The sequence below is a fragment of the Schistocerca nitens genome, chromosome 1 (assembly GCF_023898315.1).
Source record: "Schistocerca nitens isolate TAMUIC-IGC-003100 chromosome 1, iqSchNite1.1, whole genome shotgun sequence".
NCBI lineage: Eukaryota > Metazoa > Arthropoda > Insecta > Orthoptera > Acrididae > Schistocerca > Schistocerca nitens.
In genome coordinates this window covers 132,981,818-133,007,562 of record NC_064614.1, presented here as the reverse complement: position 1 = coordinate 133,007,562, position 25,745 = coordinate 132,981,818, and the positions used below count along the sequence as shown (strand labels likewise).

Genomic DNA, 25,745 nt, shown 5'->3' with positions numbered 1-25,745 from the left:
AGAGACAATGAGGATAAAATCAGAGAGATTAGAGCCCACACAGAGGCATACCGACAATCCTTCTTTCCATGAACAATACGAGACTGGAATAGAAGGGAGAACCGATAGAGGTACTCAAGGTACCCTCCACCACACACCGTCAGGTGGCTTGCGGAGTATGGATGTAGATGTAGATGTAGATCTGGATTGGGGATGAGGCCACAATATCCACATTCCTCCAGGACCTTAACACCTTTTCTCCTCATTCGCTTTCCCCCTCAACCCAACAAGCCACCTTCCTCATTTTGACCTCCCAACTCAAAGACGGCTACATTGGTGCCTCCACCCGTATCAAACCTATCAGCCACCAGCAATACCTCCATTTCGACAGATGGCACAAACACCATACCACAAAGTACATTCCATACAGCCCAACCACCTGCTGCCATCACATATGTAGTGATGAGCAGGCCGTCTCTAAATATACCAAGCTTCTCACTGGAGCCTTTACAGACCATAATTACACTCCTAACCTTGTACAAAAACAGATCTCCTCTGACTTATCTCTCCAATCACCCACCACCTCCCAAAGTCCCACTGTCTAGCCACAAAGGGACATTCCACTCAACACTCAGTACTGTACAGGACAGGAGCAACTGAATCACATTCTCTGACAGGGTTTCAACTACCTCTCATTGTGCCCTAAAATGAGGAACACCCAAACCACTATCCTTCTTACCCATCCTACTGTGGTACTTCGTCACCCACTGAACCTACACAATATCCTTATGGATCCCTACACAACCCCTGCCCCCAACCCATTGCCTCATGGCTCATATCCTTGTAATAGACCTAGATGCAAGACCTGTATCATAAATCCTCCCACCACCATCTAATCCAGTCCGGTCACAAGCATAACTTATCCCATCAAAGGTGGGGCTACCTGTGAAATCAGTCATGTGATCTGTAAGTTAAGTTGTAGACTTGGCCACTGTTTCTATGTTTCGATACAGTGTATCGATAAGTGGAACTGTTCCAGTGTTTCGGAACGGCTGTGGTTCACTGTTTCGAAACAGTGGTGTTTCATTCCGCCCCCGTCTCAGATAACCGGACCAGATTCGACCTCGAGCCAGACACAGAAAGTGTATCATTGTTTCAAAATAAGGCTGTTTCAGTCCACCTGTGCTTGGAACGGATTAATTGTATCGAAACAGTGATGTTTCATTCCGCTCTGTGTTGGACGAGATTCGGGCTCGGAACAGGTACTGAAACACAACATACCACTTCATGAAACACTTTCAAGAGTGTCGAAATCTTTTTGACAGGCAATAGCATGAAGCTTAAGATATCCGAAAATAAAGCTTCATTTCTAGCTGACTGTCCTATTCCGAAATGGCGTAACATCTGCTTTATAAACACTAACCAAAGAATAAAACAACGCATACTATTCACATTCAAAAAATAAATAAGTGACAATCATTCAGTTCAATTACACTTTTTTTATAACATACGCTTCTCTGTTCATGTACAGTAACCATATTAAGAAACACAAGTAAGCCTACAACATTTTGAATAAAAAAGGGCGTAGAGTGACAGTTATTAGACATGTACATAAATTTGATGTAGGTATAATTGCAAGCAATCTGTTTGACATATCACTTATAGTGTAATGGTGAACGGGAAGGGCTGGGGAGCATGGTGAATTTATAGTAACGGTTCGAAACACCTTGAAAGCCAAATTTTTTTTTCTATTTTGTTATTTATTCGAATTATTTGGCGTTATTTGTGAGTCTATAGTCAATGTGCCTATTATCCACAATGATTCCCTTTGAGTGCATGGAAAGTAGCATGATGGGTATATTACCCATATTAACGGAGTGTGGGAATCTCAGTAGCATATCCGTAGTTTCTGCAGTTGGCTCCCACCTCCAGTTCCGTTTGTGGTGGTTCTTCTGTCTTCAGCTATGGCTGTCCTCAGCCAATTGAAAAGTATGAGAGTCACACGACATGAAAGCAGTGCATTTGCTGCAGGAAATGGTTTCATACTTTCTGCAATATGATTAGTGCTCTCGCACCTCGTTTGTGTTTATATGGACATACTTATACAGTAGAGTGAGTAGACATTCAAGATGATAAAATGTGTAGGTTTATTAGATTACAAAATACAAACTGTTTCAAAACAGTGTATCGAAACGTTACATTGTACTGTTTCATTTGTTTCGAAACAGTTACGTGATTCAGTTTGCCCATCTCTATTAAGTTGCAACCACTGTGTTGCACTCTACAGGGACATGACAACCAACAAGCTGTCTGCCCACATGAATGGCAGTGGTCCACCCAGTTACTTAGCAGGCTGCCCAACATGGCATTCTTCATTTCAATGTGTTAAGTCCCATAGTGCTCAGAGCCATTCTTCATTTCAATGAGTGCTTTACAGCTAGTGCCATCTGGATCCTTCCCACAAAAACCAGCTTTTCTCAATTGTGCAGGTGGGAACTCTTCCTATAATATATTCTATGTTCCTGTAATCCTCCCTACTGGACCAACCTTTGTTAGTCCTTGTCCTTTACCCAACAATCACCTTCCCTGTTCTCATTCAAGCACTACATAGCCCTCTCTGTTTCCACTGCTCCCCCCCCCCCCTCCCACCCTCTATGTAACCTCACAACTGCACCTAGCTTCCCTACCCTTTGGTCATCTTGTCCCTATTACTCTAACAAGCAGCACTTTACTGCTCCCATCCCTATCCTGCTATCCCTTCCCCTCCCCACCCCAGCCTCCCTCTTACCCTCACCACCCAGTTTTGTTTCTCCCATCATGCGCTGCTGCTTGCAGTCCTGTCTGGCATGGCAGCCAGAGATTGTGGGCATTTTCGTGTGTGTTGCATTTGTGTGTATAAGTATGTTGTCTAATTCTGATGAAGGCCTGTTTGGCCAAAAGTTCTGTTTGACAGTCTTCTCATTGTGCCTATCTGCGACTCAGAATATCCGCTATGTGGTGAGTAGCAACTATCCTTTTGATAATATTGTCAAATAACATAACTTTATGATTGAAATTCCAGTGACTCAAATGATAGGACCATCCACCAGCCAATTGCATATCTTTCTAGAGCACCACATGCTCATTGTGTTGTAGGCACATGCAGAGCCTTGTACAGTGTGGCTGACTGCAAACATCGGCAACAATGGCTCTCCAACCCCCCACCCCCGTACAGTGTGGCTGACTGCACATTGGCAACACTGGCTCCCCCCCCCCCCATACTGCAATCCGTCAAACATAATTTTATTATAATCAGAATGTGACTTAACTACATTCAATGTGTGTTACCTCTTTCGAATTATGGCAGTGAGAAATGAACTTTTAATGTGAAAATCATTCAAAAAGTGAGGGCTGGTGAGCAAGCAACAAAGAGCTGATACTTACTGACAGGTTAAAACACTGTGCTGGACTGGAACTCAAGTCTGGAATGTTTCCTTTCAGTAGCAAGTGCTTCTACAACTGAGCTACCCTCACAGTTTTACTTCCAGCAGTATCTCTTCTCTTACCTACCATACCTCACACCAGTCTCCTACATAGCTCGTGAGACTAGTACTCCTGAAAGATAGGACACTGTGGAGAAATGGCTTATCCACAGACTGCAGGATTGTCTCCAGAATGAATTTTCACCCTGCAGCTGTTCTCTGCTGTGAGGGGTATTTGTGAACTGGGTTTGGCTAGGTCAGCTGGTAAAGGTTCCAGGTTAGAATCTTGGTCCAGTACACAGATTTTAATCTGCCAGGAAGTTTAGAATCAGGGCACACTCCGTTGCAGAGAGAAAATTCATTCTGGAATGACAGATGTATGTAGGGCTTACTAGAAGAGGCAGGAAAACAAATAAATGTGTGTACAGACTGAAGTAAAGGCATAATTATGACTGTAATGAAAAAGAAATGGAAAGGGATTGAACTTATAGCCAGGGGAATGGATGGTAGAGGGACCAGTGAAGTTTTTTTTTGGTTGGATTCCAGAATATAAGGAAAGAATAAGATGATGACCTAATGAAACGTAGGTGACATTAAAAAACATTGAGGCCCAACATGGATGTGAGTAGCTGAAGGCTATAATATAGAAAAGTCTAGAGGAGGATTTCATTCAGCAATGGATGTAATGTAGCTTTGGTGATGGTGTTGGTGCTGGTGGTGGCAGTGGCAGTAGGCAATACAATTTACAAACTGACTACAGAGGAGCAATTTATTCAGTTGTACTAACCTGAATGTAGGTGTTTTCTCTTGATCAGTTTTTTCTTTATCAGTCTTATCATCTCTGTCATCATCACTACTATCATCATCTGGTCTATCACCAAAGGCATCAAAGCTTGTATCTGGCTTGTCAACTTCAGATCTGTCTTCTTGTTCTGCAGATGGTGTCCCTGGACAGCTGTTTTCCTCTGGGGCATCTGTTTCTTCTACCTTCACAGGTTCAGTGATCATTTCGTTACTGGATGGATTGGATGGTATGGTGTTTTTTGTGCCTGGAGCTTTCTCTTCCAACAGCTTCGCGCACTCTGGTTTAACCACACGAGGTACTTTTGCCTTCCTCTTAGCTGCACCTACAAGGGTCTTTCCAGATCGACTTCCTATAATTATTATTCAATTAATTTAATAAAACCAGTTTGGTAAAGTATTAACATAAAAGTAATCAAATTTCAGTGGTCTGATCCACTTGCTATGCCTGACAAGTACAAAAAAGTACTCACTGTATCGCAATAAAAATAACTGTTAAAATGTCAATACTAAGATATATGCCAGGCATTATCTTTACATTGAATGTGTGTGTGTCAGTAGCACAATAATATGCTGAAATATTATAACGATAAACTATGGATGACAAGTAACTTCAAGGAAAGAGAATAGTACATACTCTTTTTAGGGACAGTAATTACATCCTTTTTTGCTTCATCAGCAGGCCTATCTTCTTCTTTCACTTCAATATCACTTACTGTAGAGAATTCATTTTGAGCTTGAGTAACATTCTTCAGTCTTATACTCACTCTCCTCTGAAAATCGTTTTCTCCTTTTCTCTTTGTGTGCTTTGTATTTTTTTTTGAATGTGCAGTGGTTAGGAGGGGAGCCTTATTAGCATTTTTCTTGCGCAAAGGCTTAGATTTTGGTTTCTTTGGTAATACTTCAGTACTGCTCTCCACTGGGAGCTGCTGATTATTTTCAACAGCTATATTTTCCTTGCTGTCACTTTCCTGCAACTGAGAAAATTATTTGTTTAAGCATCATTAGGCTAATATGCATGAGATGTTTGAACCTCTATTGCTCAACATTCATAATTCAGAATGAATACAGACTGTAAAACCAATTTACAGCGGATATTAGAGCAAAATCTGTTAGAAGTAATTTCAAGCATAACATGTTACATTCTTATAATTGAAGGAGGACAGAGGAAGCAGTGGATAAACATTTTTTTCCACCAACCATTCTGACCAACAGTGATCAAAAGCCAGCATTCAGCACTGACTTTGACAGTTCATACCTCTGCCCCACTGCGACCCTCCCCCACTTCCAAACACCACCTGCTAACGTAACAGGAACTCCCTACCTCTAACCTGACCTCAAACTCTTTTCTTAGGACCTTCACAACACAACTCTCTCAGCTGAGGGAAGAGCAGCCATCTACAATCTTCAAACAGACCATAATGTAACTGTCAATTCTGCAAATAAGGGCTCAGCCACTGTCATGATTAACTGCAGTGATTACCTGACAAAATGTCTCATCCAACTGTCTGACCCTAACCTACAGGCCCTTCTTGTCTAAATCTGTCACCATACTTACTTCAACCCAAGCTTCCCAAAGTGTACAAATCCAACTACCCCTGACATTCCATTGTAACTGGTTACAATGTTCTAACACAAAAAGCTTCACTCTTGTTGACTAACTTCGCCAACCCATTGCTCATACTCTACCTTTCTATATCAGGGATGAAACTACTTTCTTAATTGCCTCTCAGTCATACCCACAACTTTACTACCTGGATCTCTGCTCGTCACAGTTCATGCCGCATCCTGTACAACAACAATTCTTATGGCTTTCCTGCCGTCAAACATTACTTTTCCCCACATTCTGTCAACTCCAAAAGGAGGTTCACTTGTGAAAGCACTAATGCCCTATACCAGCTGTGCTGCAGCTTTTGCACAGCTGTTAAGCTGTGAATAGCCAATGGCCATCAGTCCATAGAATAAATGTCACCATCAAACTGTGGCCAAGAACAGAGTTGACCACCCAGTGGCAAACCATTCTGCTAAAGATAACACACTTGAATTCAATGGCTTTTTCACAACCATCACATAGATATCCTCTCCCCCCCCCCTCCTCCCCACCCTAAATACTAGCTTCTCTGAATGAAGTAGCTACAAACTGTCCTTACAACACACCCTCAGATCCTGCAATCTTGCAGGTCTCAATTTCCACTTGCACCCTTGTCCTCGACTTCAGTCTAATATCATCTATGCTCTCCTCTATGCAATCTCCTTTTTTCCTCTGTTCTACTTCCCTCTGCTAGTCCAATCTTCCACTTCATCATGTACCACAAACAATTCCACATACCTGTGCCAGTGTGAGCTGACCGGTGCCACATTATTATCCCACTCCCATGCTGTCTTTCACATTCAGCCTTTATGTCCTCCCTTCCCTTATCCCTCTCTTCAACTCCACCTAACACAACACCCCATCTCAATTAAGGTGCAGGGCAAACCAATGTAGTTAATCATGAGAATGTAACTCTGTACGTACACTGTACATATGTATTCCAATAGTTAGTTCTGAAGACGAACGTTGTCTTAAAGCTTGGCAACATTTTTAATTTTGTTTATAAGGCTGTCAAAGTTAGTAATTGGCTGTTTAGCATAATACTGAACAACTCGTGTGAATAATATTTGTGTTCCACCTTTTCGTATTCCTTGTCACAATAACACTAAAAATACTCAAGTTCAGATATTAATCAAAAGCACTGACCCATTTTATTTTATTTATTTATTTATTTTTTTTTTTTTTTTTTTAAAGTCACCAATCATGTGACTGGTTTGATGCAACCCATCGCAAACTTCTCTCTTCATCTCAGAGTAGAACTTGCACCAATTATTGTATTTTGTTGAAAAAATAATAATAACTTATTTATTCTCAATAAAGATTAGGTGCTGACAAAAAGCAATGAGTTTGGTTTTCAAATACTTAGATTCATTTCTGAATCTGGAGGCACTGTTTACACAAGAAGTCACTTGACCAAGGAGCTTCTAAAAACATCTGAGAGTAAAAGTACGAGTGTTGTGACTCAAAACAAAAAACAGAGATAAACAAAACACTGTGCTCATATATGAGGTTGATTAATAATTTAACACAAAACTTCTTTTTAAATATGTTAATGGAAAGAATTTACCTTAACACTTTCCCTTGTTAAATAGAAATCAACAAACAGGCAAACCCATAAGATTACACAAATCTTCATGTGTGTCTTCGGTAGAGCTTTGGTCACGATGTCCGCTACCTGCTCTTCAGATGGGATTTGATGAACTCTATTTCTTCCTTCATAAAGTTTTAATGAATAAAGAAATGCTTGATGGCTATATGCTTGGTTTGGTGATGAAATTCTGGATTTTCTGCCAACTTTACTACTGCTGAATTGTCAATTCGGAGAACTGGAATTTGAGATAGTCTTTTTGTTTATCCGAATAGAAGAATTAACAAAATAATCTCCTTGGCGGCTTCATTTGCAGCAACTAGTTCAGCTTCAAGTGATGTTCCTACCATGGTTTGTCACTGACTTAGCCATGATATCGCCCCTCCTGCGCAGTTGATGACTGCTCCAGATGTTGATCTGCCTGTTTTTGAGCAGCCTCCAAAATCTGCATCACTGTAGCATTCCAGAGTTGTGCTCTTTCCTCTTGATTTGTATGAGATTCCATATTCAGCTGTTACTCATACATAATGAAAAACCCTCTTTACTATGTCTTCTTGGTGGGATTCTCAAAAGATCTTGACAGAACACTTACACTGAAGGCTAGGTCTGGTCTTGTGCCAAGTGTCAGGTACATTAATGCTCCAACTGCTTCTCTATATGGAAAAGACTGTTTCACTGTGTCATCTTTCCCTGACTGTGAACCATCTGTAACTTTCAACATTGGGTTGGAAATTGCTTTACACTCTGAAAAGTTGAAACGTTTTAAAATTCATTGTGCATAAGCCTTCTGGTGAATCTTAATACAGCCATCGTTGCCATGTTCAATCTGCAGACCTAAATAATAGTTTTCAGGTGCCATTGTGATCTTGAACTCCTTTTGCAACTGTTGAAAGAAAATGCTTAGATCATTTGAATCAGTGGCAGCTACCAATCCATCATCAACATATTAAATTACTAGAACTTCTTTGCCATTTTTATTTTGAATGTACAAGCATGGATCTGCCTGAGCTACTCTGAAATCTAGACCAAGCAATAATTCTCTAAATCGCTTGTTCCAGCATCTTTGTGCTTGTTTTAAACCATACAGGCTTTTCTTCAACCTTCAAACTCTGTTGGTACCATCTTCATAACCCATTGGTTGTGCCATCTAAATGGTTTCCTCAAGTTTTCTATACATGAAGGGTGTTGACACATCAAACTGCCCGAGATACATTCTTTTAGTTGCAGCAACACTCAGAATAGACCAAATCGTTGTCATTTGTGCAACTGGACTAAAAGTTTGACTGTAATCCACAACTTCTCGTTTACTGAAACCCTTGGCAACCAGTCAAGCTTTAAATTTTTTGATCTGATCCCTTCATTTGTTTTCAAAACAATCACATGGTATTGCCTTGGCTCTCTTCGGTAAGTCTTCAAGCTCCCAGGTTTCATTTTTGATCACGGATTCCATTTCTCTGTCCATTGCTTCTTTTCATTTGAAGCTGTCTTCATGTCTAAGTGCATCCTCATAGGTTTCAAGAACCTCAGTTGTGAAAAAGAAATCTTCTGTTATCATTGCATAATCACTGAGGTATTTTGGTCACTTTAATGATGAACGATCTCTTAACTTCACTCCTATTTCCTCATGCAAGTTTCCAGAATGTTACCATCAAATTCTGTGTCTGAACTAGTTTCATGCGCCAACCTATCTTCTGAGTGTGTATTTTCCTCATTCTCTGATTGATTTTTAATATAATCTGGACCTGCAATGGGCTTTTCTACATCATGAAATGGTAGTGTAACTTGTTCAGTACAGCATCCCGGTTTTTCTTCAAACTGCACATCTCTGGACTGCACAACTGAATTACTTTCTTGTATTCAAATCCTGAAGCGTTCATCACCATCATTGTAGTGTTGGCAGGAGAGCCAACACTGTTTTTCTAGAGGAGGCCGAAATGCACGCGTTTAATTACACGCTGACTGGCGTTAGGTCTGGAACACGTCAGAGAAATAAGACTAGCAAAACAGGAGGTAACTGGTAGAATACTTAACTTTAATCCACAATTGTAGAACATCTCTCGTTACGGTACATGCTTCATAATATTAATTATCAATTGAATACGGCGCCTTGCTAGGTCGTAGCAAATGTAGCTGAAGGATACGCTAACTATCGTCTCGGCAAATGAGAGCGTATTTGTCAGTGAACCATTGCTATGAACGTCAGCTGTACAACTGGGGCGAGTGCCAGAACGTCTCTCTAGACCTACCGTGTGGTGGCGCTCGGTCTGCTATCACTGACAGTGGCGACACGCGGGTCCGACGTATACTACCGGACCGCGGCCGATTTAAAAGCTACCACCTAGCAAGTGTGGTGTCTGGCGGTGACACCACAATCATAACCAATGAGATGTCCTTTCACAGCTTTCTTGTACATTTTCCTTCATTTTTCATTTGGAATGTGGGCATAACATGTTGTGCCAATAATCCTAAGATGTTTAGGTAGACGCTTTTTCCATTCCCATAACTCGTGAGGACTGACACCTTCTACAGATAACTTCCATGTCCTATTCAAGATGTAAATTGCTGTGTTAACCAGTTCAGCCCATATCTGTTCTGGATAAGTGACATCTGGATTTGAATACTTAAAGTGTCCTGGCCATCTCAACAACTGTCCTATTATCCCGCTCACAAATACCGGTTTGCTCAGGAGTATAGGGAGCAGTCAAACGCTGTGTTATACCATTTGAACTTAAGATGGATCTAACCTCTTGGTTATCAAAGTCCTTGACATTGTCACTCAGCATCTCTTTAACAGAGTACTCCAATGCCTTTGTACGTGAGAGAAAATCTTTGAGAATTTTACTCGGCTCTGATTTTTCTGCAGCAAAGTAACCATAGCGAAACTTGGTGTAATTGTCTTTGAACAAGACGAGGAAACATTTCTTCTGGAATGACTCATGAAAAGATCCACACAGATCAGCTGATATCAACTCAGCAGGCCTTGTTTACTTTTCTCTAGTTCCAAATGGTAGATGATGCGCCTTCCCAAATTTGAATGGTTCACAAATTTCTGCCCCTTCCTTAACATCAATGTTAAATTCCTTTTTGAGTTTTGTTTTAACAAGACACTTGTCTTGATTACCCCATCTCTCATGATACAGTTGAAGTACATCAAATCTGTCTTCCACTGAAAGATTCACAGTTGCACCCTTCTCTGGAACCAAGGGCTTAATTTCTGCTTTGTATAAAGTGCCACCAACTTTACAATTTCCACCACCAATTGTCAAAGAGCAATATGTAGTACTTGACTGAAATATATTATTTTTGTTACGATCTTGGGCAGCTAAAACAGAAATACGGTTTTTGGAAATTTTTGGTACATACCAGACATCAGTCAGGGTCAGCTCTTCACATCTGCTGCCAACTGTTGACAGAATCTGAACTGATTGTCTTACTGTTGCTTCTACAGACTCCTGTCCAGTGGCCATTATGCAGCAAGGATTGTTGAATGCTTCAAAGCTGACAAAGTAATCAGGACTATTTGTCATATGTTTCATTGCACCATTGTCGCTCCACCAATTGTATACATCCACTTCTAATGAACAAGCCTCCCCACAAATACTAAACAATGCTACATTCGTTACTACAGTTTTGTCCATGTTTTTCTGCACAGTTGTATTTTGAGCTGGTCTTCCATCAGCAATCCACTTCTTACAATATTTGATCCAGTGACCCGGTTCTTTGCAATAGTTACATTTTCCTTTAACTTTGAATTTGTTAGTTTTTATTTTGTTTTGTACACCTGATTTGACTACCGTATTTACTCGAATCTAAGCCACACTCAAATCTAAGCCGCACCTGAAAAATGAGACTTGAAATCAAGGGAAAAAAAATTTCCCGAATCTAAGCCGCACCTGAAATCTGAGACTCGAAATTAAACGAGAGAGAAAAGTTTTAGGCCGCACCTCCAAATCGAAACAAAGTTGGTCCATTGTAATATGAGACACAATTTAGATCAAATGAATGACGATACAGCTACAGTAGTTTGGTTTGAGACGTAAGCTTAACAGTTAAGCTTTACCAGGTAGCCATTGCTATGTGTCAAGCGCTCCGTCCGTATTTATACGGGTACCCTTCCTTTTTCACGTGCTTCGTCTGGTTTGAATTGATTGCTTATTTTTCTTTGATCTGATCAGTGCCGTTCTCTTTGTTATAGGTGTCTACGTCATTCTAAGCTGAAGATGCATTACTGTACTGTGTCATGCATTGTCTGTCGCATTCTGATAAGTGTTTACGGCCTGTCGCTGCTCTCAGCATGGCTTGCTTTCGTGCGTGCTACCGCCGCTTTAAAAAAAAATTACTTACACTGCTGCTTTCTTTGATAATGATCAACAAGAACCAAATAATTGTCTGCTTACAATAGAACATGTTCTGAGCGAGAGTTTAGCAAAAATTTCTCTCCGTTTGAAAATCTTTGCTGACGCCTCTTTAGTACATTACATTCTGCACAGAAATTAGAGTCGTCTTAGATTTATAAATCTAGTCAATTGCCGTGCTTCATTTCTGACTGTATCACTATTACGCATAAGAATAATACGAGTATAAACATGACATGATATGTATATTCTTCCGCGTTTGCTGTTGTCTCACTCTAGTTTCGTAGTTTATTAGGCAGACAGGATTTAAATAAGATAGCTGCAAACACGAAAGAATGCATGACAAAATGTTTATATTCGTATTATTCTTATGGTGAAGAATACTGCATGTGATTCACAAGTCATTAAAGTTTCTATTAGCAACCATCTCTTCCCACAGTTAGGAAAAAATTCAGAACGTAGAGTTCGCCATATTGACAAACATCCCTAACAGTCTTACCAGTCGAATTTTCGTAGTACAATGAATCGCTGCAACATTCGAAGATGAACAATACGGAATTTGTATTTACTTCGATGGATAATGTATGAAAATGCAGTGGTCGAAACTCGGGGCGGAGGAAAAAAAGCTCGTCTTTCACCTTTTTTTTTTTTAAATTTATTTACTGACGCAAAGGTTTTGGCGCCAGTATATATCTTTGTGCCTGCAAAGCATGCCTGTGTAGCGCTACATATATTCAACGGCAGAAATTAGTTGTGACGGCACCTACCAACATTTTTCAGAACTGCCGCTTACTTTGCACTAGATTCTAAGCCGCAGGTGGTTTTCTGGATTACAAAAACGGGAAAAAAGTGCAGCTTAGATTCGAGAAAATACGGTACTAATGCCTCTTGTTCAATTTTGTCACTACTCTTTGTGAAATTTCTCTCAAACATGCACAATTGTTCCTTTAATTCATCAAACATTTTCTTATTATCTTTCGTTAATAAAATCCAACTCAATTTAAAGGAATCAAAACTTGCAGGTAGAATATGTAAAACTTTACATACCAATATCAGATCAGGTAGCACTGTTTCTCCCTTTGCGTTTCTCCCCATTGTTCAGTTCATTCCACTGACTTGTTAACTTCGCTATGTGTGTGGAGATGTCTTCTCCCTGAGTCCATTAAATGCGAAGAAATCTGAACAAATCTTGAACAGCTGGTCCTTTGATGATGCTTCAAAATTCTGCTTCAGTGCCTCCCATGCTTCATGAGCCATTTCTTTGTCCACGATCTTCTGATACACAGTGTATGTAACTGCACTTGTAATCATCGACTTGGTATAACTGTTTGCTTTACGATAAAAATCTGACTTGGCTTTATGATTCTTTATTGCTGCATCATTAGCACCTACAGAGAGTGGCTCAGGTTTTACTGACTTGCCATCAATTACGTCTAAAGCTCTCTTCCCCTACAGTTTTCACCCTCTACAGCTCCTTTCAGTACTGTGGAAGTTTTTCCTTTTATGTCTTAATAAGTGTCGTATCATCCTGACCCTTCTACTTGTCAGTGTTACAAACACAGTCCTTTCTTTGCCAATTCTACAGAAAACCACCTCATTCCTTATCATGTCAGTCAATCTAATTTTCAACGCCCTACTTGTAGCACCACATCCCAAACACTTTGATTCTCTTCTTTTCTGGTTTCCTCAAAGTCCATGTTTCACTAGCATACAGTGCTGTACTCCAACCATACATTCTCGGAGATTTCTTCCTCACATTAAGGCCTATGTTTAATATCAGCAGACTCCTCTTGACCAGGAATGCTCTCTTTGCCTGTGCTAGTTTGTTTTCTATGTCCTCCTTGCTTCTTTCATATGTTAATTTGCTTCCAAGGTTACAGAACTCTCTTAACTTCATCTACTTCTTCGTCACCAATTTTGATGTTAAGTTTATTACTAGATTCATTTCTCTTACTGCTCATTACTCTCACTAAAGATTTATTTATTTGATTCTTGAGTTTCTCCCGGCGTATTTGATAATCAAAATATCCATGGGTGTACTGCCGGTCTACAGTGTCCAACGGGCACAATATTTCGGCGATCATACATTTCGCCATCATCAGGTGAGCTGACGGACTGAGCTCCTGTGAACGTGCCGGCACAGAGATCCGTACACTATGGCTGCTCAGGGGGAACTGGGTTCGGTCGCGGCGGCGGCGGATTTAAATACCCTCCGCCCGCGGCGCGCTCACTCCGCCGTCCGCGCCCCGCGCCACGGTCGCGCGGTGGAACAGATTGCGACGGCGTCTGAGATGACGTCGGTGTGATGGCTCCGTCCGCCGTGGTCGTCACAACTATACATTTCCTCGATTTACTCTTGATTAACCCAATCGCTGGTTCCCAAGCCTTGCTAAGATTATAGCCACAGTTCACGATTTATGAGGCCATCGAAATTCGCACCAATGACGACCTCATAAATCGTGACTGTGGCTATAATCTTAGCAAGGCTTGGGAACCAGCGATTGGGTTAATCAAGAGTAAATCGAGCAAATGTATAGTTGTGACGACCACGGCGGACGGAGCCATCACACCGACGTCATCTCAGACGCCGTCGCAATCTGTTCCACCGCGCGACCGTGGCGCGGGGCGCGGACGGCGGAGTGAGCGCGCCGCGGGCGGAGGGTATTTAAATCCGCCACCGCTGCGACCGAACCCAGTTCCACCTGAGCAGCCATAGTGTACGGATCTCCGTGCCGGCACGTTCAGAGGAGCTCAGTCCGTCAGCTCACCTGATGATGGCGACATGTATGATCGCCGAAATATTGTGCCCGTTGGACACTGTAGACCGGCAGTACACCCGTGGATATTTTGATTATTTATTTATTTATTTTACACAGTTAATTGCATAGGACCAAACTGAGAAGTAACTCTCCAAGGCCATGGAACGTGTCAGTACATGAAATTACAACATAAAAGTAAAAACAGATAAAATAAAATGCTTATGAACCCAAAAAAAGACAAACCATAAGCTCATGTAAATGCAATCAACAATATAACACAAGAATCAGCTTAATTTTTTGAGGAAATCCTTAACAGAACAGGAGGAGTGATACATGAGGAAACTTCAGTTTCGATTTGAAATCATGTGGATTATTGCTAAGATTTTTGATTTCTTATAGTAGCTTATTGAAAATGGATGCAGCAGTGTACTGCACACCTTTCTGCACAAGTGTCAAGGAAGTGTGATCCAAATGCGGACTGGATTTCTGCCTAGTATTAAGTGAGTGAAAGCTACTAATTCTTGGGAATAAGCTGATGTTGTTAACAAGAAATGACATATACATGTCTTGAGAGGCCAATGTCTACGTACCCAAACTAGTGAACAGTGGTCGACAAGAAGTTCGCGAACTTACACCACTTATTGCCCGAACTGTACCCATTTCTGAGCCAAAAATATCCATTTACAATGGGAGAAATACTCCAAAATATAATACCATAAATCACAAGTGAATGAAAATAAGCAAAGTAGACTACTTTTCGTGTCGAATTATCACTTTCTTCAGATACTGTTCAAATAGTAAAAATGTCAGCATTGAGTCTTTGAACAAGATCCTGAACATGGTCTTTCCACAACAGTTTACTATCTATCTGAACAGCAAGAAATTTGAACTGTTCAGTTTCACTAATCATATGCCCACACTGTGAAATTAAAAGATTGGGTTTCGTTGACCTCTATGTTAGAAACTGTAAAAACAGAGGTTTATTATAATTTAGCATTAGTTTATTTTCTACAAGCCACGACCTTATGTTGGATGGTTGGTTTAAAGGAGGTGAAAGGGACCAAACTACAAGGTCATTGGTCCCTTGTTCCTAATAAAACAATGCCACAAGTGTGGGAATAAAACGGTCGAGACACATAACACAAAACGAAAAGAAAGGAAAAACCACAAGAACAAAGGAAAGGCAACAAACACTAAAAGGAACAAAAGAGGACAAGAAAACAATGGAGAGACCCTAGAAACAGAAGAGAGTAAAACAAGAAAGCAGATTACAGTGGCTGGCCGACCACGAGAATAAAAAGGAAGAGCCAGCCACTTTGCAACACATTAAAACTTCCATCCTAAAAGCACTAGGGTGGAGGACACAGAGGGACAAGGTAAATGCGCTAAAACCTACATAGAAGTATAAAACCCACTCTCACGGATAAAACGTAAATCTAAAGCTGCTGCTGATGCATCGTTGCCCAACACCGAATGTAGGGAGCCGGGAAAGTTAAAAGTCTGCCGAAGAGCGGCTAAAAGTGGGCAGTCCAGCAAGAAGTGGACGATTGTCATTTGGGAGCCACAGCGACACAGATGTGGGTCCTTGCGATGGAGTAGGTAACCATGCATTAGCCACGTATGGCCAATGCGGAGCTGGCAAAGGACAACTGATTCCCTGCGAGAGGACCGCATGGAAGACTTCCACACACTCGTCTCCTTAATGACACACAGCTTGTTGTGCGTACTGTTATGCCATTCCGTCTCCCAAAGCCTGAAAACCCTGCAGCATAAGACAGAATACAGGTCAACTTTGGAGATGCCCATCTCCAGAATCGGTTTCTGCATCGCCTGCTTGGCCAGCCTGTCGGAAAGTTCATTGCCAGGGATTCTGACATGTCCTGGGGTCCACACAAACATCACTGAATAACAGAACCGTTCCAGGGGTGGACTCCTGGATGGACGCTGCCAGAGGATGGCGAGGGTAGCACTGGTCGATAGCTTGTAGGCTGCTCAATGAGTCGGCACAGGAGAAATGACGCGCCAGGGCATGAGAGGATGTGCTCAAGAGCACGAGATATGGCCACCAGCTCTGCAGCGAAAACACTGCAGCCATCTGGCAAGGAGTGCTGCTCAACATGTCCTCCATGAAAATATGCAAAGCCTACATGACCATGAGCCACCGAGCCATCAGTGTAAACCACGCCAGAGCTCCGGAACACGTCAAGAATCGAGAGGAAGTGACAGCGGAGAGCGCCGGGGTTAACAGAGTCCTTAGAGCCAAGCAAAAGGTCCAGATGAAGCTGCGGTCAAGGCTTACACCGTGGACGCGTACATGAATGAACCGCAAGTAGAGGTGGTAAAGGGAAAGACTCCAGTTCAAAGAGAAGTTGTGCATATCTGATCTGCAATGGAAGGACTCCAGCCTCCACCAGTACACTAGTCATCAGACTTGTCCTAAAAGCTTCAGTCACTAGCTGAACCCTGCAATGGTTGCACAGGGTCGACTAAATGCAATGCTGAGTGAATCATAAAGCACACTCTCATAGTCAATTCAGCACTGGACAAAGGCTCTGTAGAGCTACAGCAGTGCAGAGTGATCTGCACCCCAATTGGTGTTGCTCAGGCAACAGAGGGCATTGAGGTGCTGCCAGCATTTCCGCTTAAGCTGATGAGGAAGCCAAGTCAATCTTGAAAACCAGTCCTAAGAATCAATATGCCTCCACTACAGTGAGTGGATCATCATGAAGGTAAAGTTCTGCATTCGGATGAACGGTATGATGCCGACAGAAGTGTGTGACACACGACTTTGCGGCTGAAAACTGGAAGCCGTGGGCTAGAGCCCATGACTGGATCTTATGGACGGCTCCCTGTAGGCACCACTCAGCAACACCAGTACTGGAGCAGCAGTACGAAATGCAGAAGTCGTCTGCATACAGAGAAGATGAGACGGAGGGCCCGACAGCTGCTGCTAGACCGTTAATGGTCACTAAAAATAGAGAGACACTCAATACAGAGCCCTATGGGACTCCATTCTCCTGGATATGGATGCAACTATGGGCGGCATCAACTTGGACATGGAAAGTATGGAGCGACAAGAAGCTTTGGATAAAAAATCGGGAGCGGGCCTCGGAGACCACACTCTTACAGTGTGGCAAGGACATGATGTCACCAGGTCGTGCTTTATGTAAGTAAAAAAAGACGGCAACCAGGTGTTGGCAACTGGAAAAGGCTGTTCGGATGGCAGACTCGAGGGACACAAGATTATCGGTGGTAGAGCGACCCTGGCGAAAGCCGCCCTGACATGCGAGCCAGTAGGGGACATGACTCCAGGACCCAACCCAACTGCCGACACCCCATACGTTCCAGCAGCTTACAAAGAATGTTGGTGAGGCTAATGGGCCGATAGCAATCCACATCAAGTGGGTTTTTACTGGGTTCGAGCACCGGAATGGTGGTGCTCTCCTGACGTTGTGATGGAAAGACGCCATCACACCAGATCTGGTTGAAGACGATATGTCACTTGTAGTCAGATGAGAAATGTTTAATCATCTGACTGTGGATCCGATCTGGCCCAGGAGCAGTGTCAGGGCAATTTGCGAGGGCACTGAGGAGCTCCCACTCTGTAAATGGGGCGTTATAGGATTCACTGTGGCGTGTAGTGAATGAGAGGACTTTCCCTTCCAGCCGCCGTTTGAGAGTGTGACAGGCTGGGGGGTAATTCTCCAATGCAGAGGCTCAAGCAAACTGCTCAGCAATCGCGTTTGCGTCGGTAGATAACACGCCATTTATGGTAACACCTGGAACACCTGTTGGGGTCTGGTACCTGAAAAGACGTTTGACCTTTGCCCAGACTTGGGAAGGTGACGTATGGCACCTAATGGTCGAGACGTGCCTCTTTCAACACTCCTGCTTCCATCGTTTGATAAGTTGGTGAATGTGGGTACGGAGCTGTTTAAAGGCTATGAAGTGCTCCAGGGAAGAGTGCCGCTTATGCTTCTGTAGAGCTCACCGACGCTCCTTAGTTCCTTCAGTGACTTCTGATGACCACCAAAGGACTGCCTTACGCCGGGGCACCCTAAAGAGCGAGGGATCGCGTTTTCTGATGCAGAAACAATTGTTGTAGTCACCTGCTCAACCACGACATTGATGTTACAGCAGAGGTGAAAGTTTCCAAGTCTGGCACGTTTAAATCCCATCGGGGTAGGCGTCCGTGGGGCTGACACTGGGGCAGTGATAGGAAGATGGGGAAATAGTTACTACCACACAGGTCATCATGTGCTCTCCAGTGAATAGATGGGAGACGTTCTGAGCTGCAAATTGACAAATCAATGGCCAAGTAACTACCATGAGCCACACTAAAATGTGTGGCGGTCCCAGTATTGAAGAGGCAGAGGTCGAGCACAGTGCCACCCGACATGGGGTTATGGGCTTTAAAATCTCCCAAAAATAGGAAAGGTTTAGCGAGTTGATCAATCAGTGCAGCTAATACATTCAGGGGTACTGCACCATCTGGAGGAAGATATACACTGCAGACAGTTATTTCCTGTGTCATCCTTATTCTGACAGCCACAGCTTCAAGCGGGGGTTTGAAGGGGCACAGTGTCACTACAGACTGAGTTTAGGACATAAACGCAAACTCCACCTGATACTCAATTACAGTCTCTATGGTTGCTGTAATATCCCTTAAAGCCGCGGAGGGCAGGGGTCCACATTGCTGGGAACCAGGTTTCCTAGAGGGCAATGCAGATGGCAGGTGAAAAGTTTAACAGTTGCCGTAGCTCAGGCAGGCAGTGGAAACAACTGTCACAATTCCACTGGAGCATGACGACATCGTGAGACTGTGAAGGCATGGAACATTCAATGAGGTAGTTTATGCCTCAGAGTCACCTGCTGCTACCGACTTTTTGCCTGGGCGGTCTATATCCATTGTGTCTGAGGGTCTGGTGAGAACTAGTTCCTCAGCAGATGCCAGAATCTCCACCCCATCCTCAGACGCAGAGCTTGTAGGTAGCGGTGGTTCGGTCTCCTAACCGCAACTTCCTTGGTCTTAGGGGTCTTCTTTTTGGATTTCTCTTGCTGCTCCTTGGGTTTCCGTGGCTGCTGGGAGGACTTCACTGACTCAGTCTCCAGAACTGAGGATGAGCGTGAAGCTCTACAACCAGCTGCTTTTGAGCTCTTCAGCCACTGGTGGATGTCATCTTTCCCACAAGCAGAAACCTGGAAAGGGAGTGAACCATGGGACCCCTTGGTAGCAAGAGAAGCCAAAGAAGACTTACGCTTCTCCAGCTTAGAAGTGGGGACGGACGTCCCCGATGGTTGTGTGGGCGAGGGGGGGGGGGGGGGGTTGCTCCCAACCTACCAATAAGGGGGCAGGTGTAGTCTTCCGGCTTTGATAGGTGACTGGGGTTGGCGGAGCTGATGGTGCCAGAACTGTTGTAGCGGCAGCGTAAGATGATGTCAGACGTACAGGATGCAGGCGTTCAAATTTTCTCTTAGCCTCAATGTAGGTCAGTCGGTCCAGGGTCCCATACTATATGATTTTCCTTTCTTTGTGGAGAATCCTGCAGTCTGGTGAGCAAGGCGAATGGTGCTCTCCGCAATTGACACAGATGGAAGGTGGGGCACATGCAGTATTGGGATGTGATGGGCGTCCACAACCTTGACATGTGATGCTCGAAGTATAGCAGAAAGACACATGGCCGAACTTCCAGCACTTAAAACACCACAACAGGGGAGGGATATAGGGCTTTACATCACAGTGGTTGACACAAATGGGAGGTGGGGCACATGCAGTATTGGGATGTGATGGGTGTCCACAACCTTGACATGTGATGCTCGAAGTACAGCAGAAAGACACATGGCCAAACTTCCAGCACTTAAAACACCACAACAGGGGGAGGGATATAGGGCTTTACATCACAGTGGTAGACCATCACGTTGGTCTCCTCGGGAAATGTACCGCCCTCGAAGGCCAAGATGATGGCACCAGTGGCAACCTGATTATCCCTCAGATCCCGGTGGACCCGCCTGACAAAATGTACACCTGGCTGCTCTAAATTGGCACTCAACTCCATCGCCAGACTGAAATATGATACCCTGGACCATATTTAAGCTCTTATGGGGCATGATGGTTACAGAAACATCCTCCAGCTTGTCATAAGCGAGTAAAGTCTGTGATTGGGCAGAGGATGCTGTTTTGATCAAGACTGACCCAAATCTTAGTTTGGACAAGCCCTCCAAACTCCCCAAACTTGTGCTCTAAATGCTCAACAAAAAACTAAGGCTTTATCGTCATGAAAGATTCCCCATCAGCTCTTGAACATACAAGGTACTGGGGCAAATAAGATCCGCTGCCATCCTTAGCCTAACATCATTCCTCCCATGATGTAGCCATGGAGAGGAATGATTTCGGGTCATACTTCTGTGCGTTGAATTGAGCGCGTGAACACTTAAGAGACTACTTGTGTTTCACCACCAGCAATAGATGATGGACTACGCTTCATCGCGTGTCATCCACCCTGATGCCACCCACTACAACCAGGGGCCCTCCCCACAGGTGCCACCCAGCAGCAGTGAATGCCATCTGGCAGGATGGCCATTACCGGGAGTCCCGATGCCTCAGGGGCATGGGCATCTACCCCTTGGCATATGTGGGGAGTTGCGCAGGCATCAGCAGAGCGATCCCTGTGTGATAAGGGGGCCCCACCACAATGGACTGGCTACCATACTGGATATCAGGTGCAAAGAAGTCCATGGTCATTGGCAACACAGAAAGTGACACTGCATACTGCATGGAGGAAAATGCACCCAGGAAGGTGTCCTTCCCAAGAGATGGAGAATGAGCGGGACTGGAATGCGAAGACGAGAAAGTGGGCTAAAGATCTCAATTCACAATGGCCATGATGCACCATGTAAGGCGTCCTTCCCCAATTGGCTCGCTCTTCCGGAAAATTTTGAAAAATGGAGGTCAAACCTTACGCCTTTTAGTCATCTCTTACAACAGGCAGGAATACCTCGGGACTATTGTAACCCCTGGACTCGCAGGACTTATGTCATGAACTGCATTGTTTGAAGGAGTACCAATATTGCACACAAAAGCCTTTATACCAACTAGTGTCATCAGCAAACAGACATATTTTAGAATCACCTGTAATACTGGAGGACATATCATTTATATAAATAAGGAACAGGAGTGGCCCTGGGACAGCCTCCCCCCCCCCCCCCAATATAATCAGCAAATTTTATCATCTACATCATATCACAGCCACAATGAACAAAAGTTATTCTTTCACATACAAGCGAACAACAGTTGAGGACATAGACACAAAAATAGAAACAGTACAGGTACTGAGATAAGTAGTTGCTGATAATACGTAAAAACACAATATGAGAGCAAGTGCTGGCTGCACTGCACTTATAAAGAGGATGACTACGGTACACAGTGTGACGGATGCCATGCTGTGTCCACAAATCATGTGGCCCACTGCAGGTGGCCTCTACTGGCTGGCCCGCACAAATGTCATCAACAGAGTATTCGAAGTGTTGAGCATTGGCGGCCTGGAGCTTATCCATGTAATATGCACATAGTTGCAGCAGAGACATCACAACCCTTGTGCTTGCACAATCCACGATTCTCTCACAGTGAGACAAATATAATATTGTCATTTTAGCCCATGAAGGGGTGGGTAAAGCACTGATGGGAACAGTATCTGTATTTATACAGTGTTTGTATCTTCACAATACAATGTCCTTCAGACATACGTTCATTGTGAAGATACATGCAAGATGTCTGAAGGACATCGTATTGTGAAAAAAAAAAAAAAAAAAAATGTTGTCCTGTGTGTGAATCACGAACTGTGTGAGTGCTTGTGATAAGCAGGAAATCCTAGTTTGTGCCCCACTTCAGTACACATTTTAATGTCACAAACAGCTGATGTTGATGCATAGTTGCAGAATGCTCATCTTTTTGCAATGTTTACCACTGTTTTCACAGTGACTATTTCTTCAGGCATACAAGTGTATCTAAAGTCCATTGTACTGTGAAGATACAAACAACATATAAACACAGACATTGTAATCATCTAATCTCTATTTGTATTCAATTTCAGATTATATTATAAAGAAAGATGTAACAAGAATGTGAAACCTTGAGGGGCACCACATTTTATATTCTATCATTCTGTGTTTAGTATTATTCCTGTGGTGAGATTAGTCAATGTCATCCTCCGATTTCTGTCAGACGGTTGTCATTACTAACATAACATTTTACTTTCGCAGATAGAATATTTACAAAGTCTAAGACTTTGGTCATGTCACAGAATATATCAACAGAATAGTTTTAGTTGTCAAGTTCAATCAGGACGTCATTTGTGAGATCATACAGGGCTTTCGCTGTAGATCAGACTTTCAAGCAGTCAAACTGAAAGGCAGTTAAAGTTATGCTGTGACAAAATGATTCATTACTGTACTGTAGAGTATTTATTTAACTCTCTTTAATCAAATGGTGAGTGAGCTGGGCTTGAAACTAGAGGTTAGAGGCAATATATTTTTGATTACTTTTTCATTCAGTTTCACAAACAGATTGTGGTAAAACATCTAAATTCTCAGCCTGAAAATAAATAATGGTTGAACAATAAGGAACCAACTCTTCTTACAGTGGATGAGTTGGTCTGATTTTCTCTCTCAATAATTAATACCATGAACAAGAAGAGCAAAGCACCCTTTCAGATGGAGTAAAACCAGTAACAACTGTCATTACAGGTATATCACTACATTTACATCTAGCAACAATTACCTTGTGTGTATTAATTCAATGACTGATCAAAAAGTGAAATATGATCTCTTCGCAAATCTGCATTACAGCTACAGCTCCTAGTAGATGTTCTGTTTTATTCTAATTCACAGAGATATATGGGACTGTCAAAGCAAGATTAATGCAATCCATGAAAAATACACTTCTCCCGCATGATTGCCACTGCATTCCATATTTTATATGAATTCTAATTCATATTGTTTCGATGTGTATTTGTATTAAGTAGTACACCAAAATGACTTTTCTGAAAATTCTCTAGTAGGTAATTTCATGATGCATTTCAGTATACAGAAAACATGCCAACAATTTAATTTTTATTATTACAATTTTAATCATGGGATGGTGTCAACAGCAGTCACATAGATTTTCATAATCGAATAACAAAATTGCCAAAAAAAGTTGGTTTCAGTCTGTTGTAAAGTAAAATTAAGAATAAATAGTTACTTAAAGTACTCCTTAGCATGAAACAGAATAAAATTAAACAGCAGGAATAATTATTTGCGACAATTGCTCACAAATTCCTCTACACTGTAATAATATTTACTTGCTAAGTACTTTTTTTAAATGAAGTCAAAATTCCTCTGGTTAATAATTTTTAAATTTTTCACAGATTTTATTTCTCAGCCTTATACCCATTTAGCCTATGAGTTGGTAACATATACTGATATCTGTTTCTCGTTTCATAATCATGCTTAAACAGGTTATTCTCATAAAGTTGTGGGTTTTGTTTAGAAAACTGCGATATAGAGGCCAGGAGCAGTTGTATGAGCAAAGACCTTGAAGTAAAGTCCGCATGATTGTTTTTTTTCTGCACCTGCCATGGCTCTAAGGTTTTTTTTCTGTAGCCTAAAGACTGCAGTAAAATTGTTGTTTATTATATGCTGAACGTGGTGCCAAAGAAGAGGATGCATAATACTTATATACCGGCACACGAAGATCATGATATGAGTCCTTATTTATACTCACCTCGTGGGACGGCAAAACAGCTTGACTTTCATTCGGGGATTCTTGACTAACGAAGCCGGCTTTGGCATCAGCGCCGTCCGCTTCCTCAATCATAGTTTTAAACATACTTTGTACACGAAGACACTGATCTGCGTACCGATCAAATGAACCAATCTTTTTCACACAGCTTTCACATACTGACTGCGGTAACACATCTTGATTCTCAATCTGAAAATAAAGGGTTGCCGAACAATAACATTTTGACCATTTGTTTCGCGATTGTATAACCTCACATTAATACGGTAAATATATTCTGACTAATTATCAGCTCACAGTTTCAAAATCATTCAATGAAAACAAGACATTACGAATTACAGTTCACAATTTACATCGAATATTCCGCTGCCGTAAAGTTTATGGTACATACTATAGGCGCCTTTACTTACCAATATAGACAAATACTTAAAAATTTTGTCTGGCAGAAGACGATCCTTATTCTTGAACACAACTGTTGCATTCCCATCAGCACTAGCACACAGACGACACCAATATTTCCATTCTACATGCATCGTAACAAAAACCGCTAAATCACAATAAACAAAATTGACATTTTGTAGAGAACAAAAATTATTCGTCTGTTGTTTGTGTTTCTACAGTGCCACCAACATACGCGATTGTTTTGTTTTTTTGGAAAGAATTTCCACTTTACTGAAATCAATGAGTTATGTGCTAATTTTCTCGTAGTAACACAAACGACGTCCCGATTTCTGGAAAAGAAGCAAATGAGGTTCGACTCTGAGCCAATTTATATAGCTGTTCAGCAATAATAGTGAACTGAGACGTTGTCGCAACTGTAAGCGTTATCTAAAAGCACTCGCTGTTTCAAAAGTGCAAGACGCCTCATGCTGTCAATGTAGCTTGTGTTTTAATATCGCTCGCAGTTTGTATACAGGACAGCAGTAACTAATGAGAGACATAAGTGATGTTTTCAATGGATATTCTGCTTCCAGAAAGTTCCAAATATCGATAATCATAGAGTGTTTTAGCAATGTCGCGGTTTTGTGTTGAGAAGTTATTGGCAACATTGTGTCAGAGTCAGACTGTATTATGCATAATTGCATTATTATGGAAGAAACGGAAGAAACACACGCAAGAAGTCTGCTTAACAAACTATTATTATTGTTTCTAGGTGTTGCGTCGACCATTTAAGTAACTAGGATTAGTGTAGAAGTTGATTAACTTCGCAGTGGGCTAATGTGAGACGTTTTGTAGGAAAACAAAATTAATGTTGTGTACATCCACAACCGGTAACGATATATATTATTTCTCGTTCTAAGTGTAATACACTTTTATTTATTTTTAATTCATCTGTAGATATTTTCCATGGTATAGAAGTTGCCAGGGCATACATGATTTCAGTTATATTTATAGATATAACAGAGACTATCTTAATTTAGTCAAATCTTTTATCA

The 25,745-nt window shown here is 42.1% G+C and overlaps 1 protein-coding gene across 1 annotated transcript in view; it reads right to left on the bottom strand.

Annotated features, from left to right (window-relative positions):
- Nucleotides 1–24,842, bottom strand: part of LOC126212684 (uncharacterized) — an 83,873-nt gene extending 59,031 nt beyond the window's left edge. Inside the window, exons 1-4 of the mRNA XM_049940452.1 lie at nucleotides 24,720–24,842; nucleotides 24,295–24,501; nucleotides 4,879–5,218; nucleotides 4,228–4,594 (exon numbers count right to left, since the gene is read on the bottom strand). Of these exons, the coding sequence (XP_049796409.1) occupies nucleotides 4,228–4,594; nucleotides 4,879–5,218; nucleotides 24,295–24,501; nucleotides 24,720–24,842 (1,037 nt within the window). The remainder of the gene's footprint in view (nucleotides 1–4,227; nucleotides 4,595–4,878; nucleotides 5,219–24,294; nucleotides 24,502–24,719) is intronic.
- Nucleotides 24,843–25,745: the final 903 nt, after the last annotated feature.